The 6534-nt window shown below is 48.3% G+C and overlaps 1 protein-coding gene across 4 annotated transcripts in view; it reads right to left on the bottom strand.

The window, feature by feature from the left end:
• ANKS6 (ankyrin repeat and sterile alpha motif domain containing 6) overlaps window positions 1–6534 on the bottom strand; it is a 68207-nt gene that overhangs the window by 14756 nt on the left and 46917 nt on the right. For all 4 annotated transcript variants that reach the window (XM_017887597.1, XM_017887595.1, XM_017887598.1 and 1 more), the window contains exon 14: window positions 922–1038. In XM_017887597.1, the coding sequence (XP_017743086.1) occupies window positions 922–1038 (117 nt within the window). The remainder of the gene's footprint in view (window positions 1–921; window positions 1039–6534) is intronic.

Genomic DNA, 6534 nt, shown 5'->3' with positions numbered 1-6534 from the left:
GGGAGGGGGGGGGGGAGGGAGGGAAGGAAGGAAGGAAGGAAGGAAGGAAGGAAGGAAGGAAGGAAGGAAGGAAGGAAGGAAGGAAGGAGGGAAGGGGAAAAAGGCAGAGATGTCCATTATGGCAATATCCATAATAACAAAATTCCAGGCATGAGACTATTGTCCAGCAAGTGGAAAGCTATTAGGCAAAGTGTGAAAAAGCAGCAGGTAAACAGGTACTGCACATTGTTGCTGGAAAAAAAAAAAAAGCCACCGTATATTAAGAAAAAAAGCAGACAGCAAAGGAGTTCCAAAAACCCAACAGCAACTACAATGAAGGTTGCAAAGTGAGTGGTGATTTGTCTTTATTTTGTGGTTCTTTTGTTTTGGTGTGTGTGTGGCTCTGGGTGGGCGCGGGGTGGGAGCATTGATATTTTTAGTTTTAAAGCTGATGAGAAATTTAACATGAGACAAAAACATGGGAAGCCGACAATAGTGACTGACGGCTGTCTGTGTGCCAGGAGCTCTGCTGAGCATTTTAGTCCTTGACACACCACCACCATCCCCACCCTACAGATGGGGACAGCGAGGCTCAGAGAGGTGTTCACCTCACACCACACAGTGAATAAGTGAAGGAGCTGGGATTCAAACCCAGGCCAGCCTGACCCCAAGGCCTGTCTGCATCAAAGGCTCGAAGGCTCTGCTTTCACAGCGCTCCCGAGGGCACACCCAGCCCTGTGCATTGATATTAGCTAAGTGAAGATTTCAGCTCAATCTGGGGAGAAACTTTACGGGGGAAGAGACCATGCTGGGAGGTAGTGAGTGCTTGCTCACTGTCAGATATGACAGAGGAGAGGAAGTAAGACCTTCTCGAGATCCCAGGACCCTGGTGAAGCTCTCAGATGTCTGAAACACGGAAATACAAGAAACAGAGAACAGTACCTTGCCTGCATTCAGTTCAGAAATCGCTGCCAGAATCTGCTGCCTGGACCCATCTGTCTTAATTCCCAGCTCCTTCAAGTCACCATCAGTCAGTGTGAGGAACGCTTCCATGTCCACCTGGGGAGAGAGAGGGGATTCGCCACCATCTGCTGGATGCCACAGATTCTTCCCAGCCACAACAGTAATCTCACGATTATGAGCTATGAGTGCTTATTAGTAGTAAACTGATGATGATTTACTACTTCTAAGTCCTGACTTTATCTTTAAAGCGTTGTTGAAAACATTAAAAAAAAAAAAACGAACTCTCCTCAGATCTGGCTTTTGGATTTTCTGAACAGATGCATTTTAGGAAGACCCTTAAAATGAGCCAAGTAAGGAAAATCTCTGAGATAGTCATCTGGGTGGCTAGAACAGGAGAAATCCAAGACCTGCTATTAGAAAGGTAACTGCAATGTTGCTGTACTTTTAACAACATCGGATACTGTGCAAACGTATGGCAGTACTCACCTCGTCTCCCCCACCACGCACCAGACAGAGACAGACTGTGGAAAGACAGAGTGAGGAAATAAGCAGAAGCAATAAAGGAGAGAGGGCCATGGAGAATGAGAGCAGAGCTCAGAATAAGGGCATCTCAAAACTGCAAGTCTTGGTTTCTATGGGTGAGATCCTGATAGCTCTGTCAGCCCTGCCTGGCCCCTGGACAGGAAATCAAGCCCTCTGCTCCACTGGCTTCTGTTCCTCTATGGCAAGGTGGAGGGAAGGTCGGAAGGGACTCCAATGAAGGAAGTACATCCATCACCCTGCATGTCGGACAACAATGGCCTCTGGCATAGGGGTCCACACCTGGCAGGATCCAATCCAGGTCCACTGGGAAGCCAGTCTCACTGTCAGACCAGAGGAGGGCAGTTAGCACTATGTATGCAAAGCACCTTCTGAGGATTTCAGATAGACTGAGTCATTTAACCCTCATAACATCAGGGGGGTAGATCACTATCCCCACTTTGGAGACAGGAAAACTGACGCACAGAGTTTTTTTTTTTTTTAGCATTCAATGTAACATGGCCAGTAAGTGGCAGGGCCTGGCTTTGAACCCTGGCAGAGGGCTCCAGCATCTTCGCCCTTTTCCACAATGCCACATCACCCTTCAGCCGCAGATTCCCTGGCCTCCCTCATGGGCTTTTCCTGAGGGCAGTAGCCCTCTTGCTAACATGACTTCACTTCCCTAAGCATTAAGGCATTGGGTCCCCAGCCTGGGCCCCTCCCCCTGGGGAGATGCTGTTGCAGACAATGCTACAGCTTCACAAATCAGACTCCAACAACAGCGCTCATCTGGGAGATGGGACAGAGAACTGGCTGCCCACACCCACGTCTTCAGCCAGAGCTAAGCAGCAGGAGGGTGTGTTGCCCTGGAGACAGATAGGGTGCCAATTTCCACTCACTGCCGGGGGACCTCGGCAGGTGCCTTACCTCAGTTTCCCCACCAAAAAATTATAGTCCCACCATATAAATTACAGGGTGGATGCGGGATCTACAAAGAGAGTTTACAAACAGCTTTATGATCTACATTTACAAACTACAAGATACTATTACACTTTAGAGATATGCTATTGCCATTTAAAATAACACTTGAATAACTTCTTGAAAATCCTCAGTCTTTCACTTTATAAGCAGGCTTTATTTTATATTCCCTCACACCTATCAAGATTAAAATTTTTTTTCTTTAAAACATTTGAAGGCCGGGCACGGTGGCTCACGCCTGTAATCCCAGCACTTTGGGAGGCCGAGGCGGGCGGATCACGAGGTCAGGAGATCGAGACCATCCTGGCTAACACGGTGAAACCCTGTCTCTACTAAAAATACAAAAAATTAGCCGGGCAAGGTGGCGGGCGCCTGTAGTCCCAGCTACTTGGGAGGCTGAGGCAGGAGAATGGCGTGAACCCGGAAGGCGGAGCTTGCAGTGAGTCGAGATCGCGCCACTGCACTCCAGCCTGGGCGACAGAGTGAGACTCCGCCTCAAAAAAAAAAAAAAAAAACATTTGATTTATGTAGGGATAGAGATTTTCTTTCTGAAATTTTCCCTACTCCCCATCTTTCCTTTTCTCTGTTAACAGTCATTTTACTTTTCTGGATTAAAAACAAACAAAACCTTGAACCAGGTTTGAGTCACTGGGGAAGAATCTGCTCCTTTAACCCATCCTTAGCCCTGTCTGAGATGCAGGCACCCCTACCCCTCTGGCAACAGCAAGCTCCTGGCATCTCTTGGGTGTTTTATAGTTCACGGTGTGCTGAGGGGCTGAATGGATGGGTGATGTCGTTTTAATGGAAACCTCCTGCCCGCAGCCCTGCTGGACACGAGTCTCTCCCCACAATCCCAACCCCTAGCAGGGACCCACATCCAGCCTGGCACCATGGCCAGTCCTCAGCGATTCTGATGTCCTCAGCACCTGCCCTCTTGGTGAGGGGCCCTCCACCTCCTAACTGGTCTTTCCCTCTCAGTTATTCTTCCCTTTCTGCCCTTCCAACCCCTGTCCACCTCCATACCAGAGGTTACAGACCTGTCTAGCCTGCAACTACCTCAAGCCCATGGTGTACAGAAGTTAAGTCCACGCTGTCCAGGCCCTGCCTGGTCAAGCTCCATTCCCTCCTCCTGATGAGCTGGCCTTGGCCCAGCCCCAGCCAAGCCAGAGTACCACAGGCTCCCTCAATGAGTCCTGCTCCCTCTTCCCAGATGCTCTTCCAGGTCCGTTCCCCCTCTTTCTCCAAAGTTCAGCTTAGTTCTCAACCCAGGTCTTCTCTGGCCCTCATTTCATAGACCCCTTCTCTGGGTTCCAGAGTATTCTGGGCATCTGCATTTCCCAGCACCCAGCTCTGGCAGAGGGTCTGGCAGGGGCAGGGTCTCAAGTACTTAATATGTGTTTGTTGACTGAATGAATGAATGACTGCATCAATCAATCAATCTTCTGCCTCTCCATCTGCACTGACCTTCCCAATTCATTTTTTTTTTTTGAGACGGAGTCTCACTCTATCGCCCAGGCTGGAGTGCAGTGGCTGGATCTCGGCTCACTGCAAGCTCCGCCTCCCGGGTTCATGCCATTCTCCTGCCTCAGCCTCCCAAGTAGCTGGGACTACAGGCGCCCGCCACCTCGCCCAGCTAGTTTTTCTGTATTTTTTTTTAGTAGAGACAGGGTTTCACCGTGTTACCAGGATGGTCTCAATCTCCTGACCTCACGATCCGCCCGTCTCAGCCTCCCAAAGTGCTGGGATTACAGGCTTGAGCCACCGTGCCTGGCCAACCTTCCCAATTCTGACCTCCGTCAACCCTGGGGGATGCCAAACTCTCAGGGCTTATTCTAGGTGGAGAGCACCAGAGATGGAATTCCTCTCCTACGACTACTTGTGAAGGGGTAGCAGGAATGAGGCAGAAATATCCCAGTATCCTTTCAATATTCATGCCCTATTTTTTTTAAGCAACAGAATCCCAATTTTTAGCTGGGCACATTTCCACACAGTTAAAACATATTTCTGAGTTTCTTTTGCAGATAAGTATTGTCATGTGATAAACTTCTGGTAAATGAGATATAATCAAGACTGTGTGGGACTTTGGGGAAGTCTCTTTAAAAAGGAGGGAATGTGTCCTTTTGCAGTCTCCTTCCATACTGCTGCCTGGAATGTGGATGTGATGGCTGGAGCTCCAGTAGCCATCTTGGACTTTGAGGATACAAGCCACGTATACTAGTGGGGTGGAGCAGAGAGCTAAAAGGAGCCAGATGATTCATCTCCAAACTTTCTGTGGGAAAATCACTTTTGTTTAAGGTACCATTATTTTGGTATTTTTCAATACACATAGTCAAATCCACCTTAATACAGGTAGAAAGATGAAAATTATTAGTCTGTCTTTAGCTTCAATGTGGCAAGATGAGAACATCAATTAACTTCATTCCTCTTCCAAATTCTCACTGATTGACTGTAAGTGCATATTAATGGAGAGAATTGTTTACTGTTGGAAACTAGGGAAAAGTACTATCTACATGCCAGATACTTCCAGGAGTTTCTGCAAGGGACTGAGAAGTACCCATGAAGCTGTGGTGACTGGGTCTGGTGGCAATCAGCAGGGTTAAAACCTCAGTCCTACTAAAGCCTCCAAGGAAAACACTGGGTTGTGGGTCCATACAGAGAGTGCACCCCTACAGTGTAACCAGCTCTTATGTTGCCAGAGAGAAACTAAGTAAAATGAAGAGACAATGAACTCGGCCCCCAGCAAGCACAGGCACCTGTGTCAAGTAGAGACGAGGGCACTGCCTCAGCTAACCTCACATGAACCTAACACACACAGAGGTCCTCAGCCAGTGGCTGCCAGCCCTCCTCATGGCACCGCCTCAGGCCCCAGCTCCCTCCCTGACCCCAGAGGCTACAGAAACTTCTAGGTGAGTGAGTTATTAAAATTAGAGCAGGCCGGGCGCGGTGGCTCAAGCCTGTAATCCCAGCACTCTGGGAGGCCGAGGTGGGCGGATCACGAGGTCAGGAGATCGAGACCATCCTGGCTAACACAGTGAAACCCCATCTCTACTAAAAAATACAAAAAGTTAGCTGGGCATAGTGGCGGGCACCTGTAGTTCCAGCTGCTAGGGAGCCTGAGGCAGGAGAATGGCGTGAACCCGGGAGGCGGAGCTTGCAGTGAGCTGAGATCGTGCCACTGCACTCCAGCCTGGGCGACAGAGTGAGACTCCGCATCAAAAAAAAAAAAAAAAAAATTAGAGCAAATCTGCACAGCCTGCCTTCCTCTCCCCATGAACATTCTCGAAGCTCTGTATGTCAGCTGAAACATACCCCTGTTCCCTATGCTGGACAACCACAACAACCTCTGAATGAAGGACAGATGAACTCGCAGACATGCCAGGTCAGAAAAAGGGGTAAGGCCAAGAAATCAGAACAAATGTCACCCTGTGAGCCAGAGACACGATACCTCAAGAAGCAGAAGTGTACTTTAAGATGTGTTCTCCTTATACTCCAAGAAGGCATAAACGTATCAGCAAAAGCAGGCAGCGATCAGCAATAGGGAAAGATTTCTTGGAGAAAGTCATTGCTAAGGTTTAAAACACCAGAGAGGCAGGAATGGCAGACTGCATATGGCAGAAAAGCAAACGGGAGGAGGAAAGCTACTGTGCCCTCTGTTTGTTTCTTGAACTAAAATACAAGCTCCTCAATTGCATCTCAAGTCTGGTGGGGACAATGAGTGATTCTCATGATTGCTCTGCAATTGTGACAGTTTTCACCTACTAAGCTGCTCACTAGAATGTTCTAAACCAGTGATTATACCCTGGTGGCTGGTGGGCCTGTGGAGGAGTTTTACTTGGCTAAAACAGTAAATTTTTTAACAGCTTACTGAGATATAATTCATCCACCATACAATTCACCTATTTATACAATTCAATGATTTTTAGTACATTCACAGAGTTGTGTAACCATCACCACACACTCAGTTTTAGAACATTTTCATCACCCCCAAAAGAAACCGTGTATCCATTCCAGTCACTCCCTACTCTGCCCATTCCACCCGCCCACCCCTCCACCCAACTCTCTGGCAACCACGAATCTACTTTTCGTGTCTATAGA

The sequence above is a fragment of the Rhinopithecus bieti genome, unplaced genomic scaffold (assembly GCF_001698545.2).
Source record: "Rhinopithecus bieti isolate Rb0 unplaced genomic scaffold, ASM169854v2 scaffold_16773, whole genome shotgun sequence".
NCBI lineage: Eukaryota > Metazoa > Chordata > Mammalia > Primates > Cercopithecidae > Rhinopithecus > Rhinopithecus bieti.
This window is presented reverse-complemented; position numbering and strand designations above follow the sequence as displayed.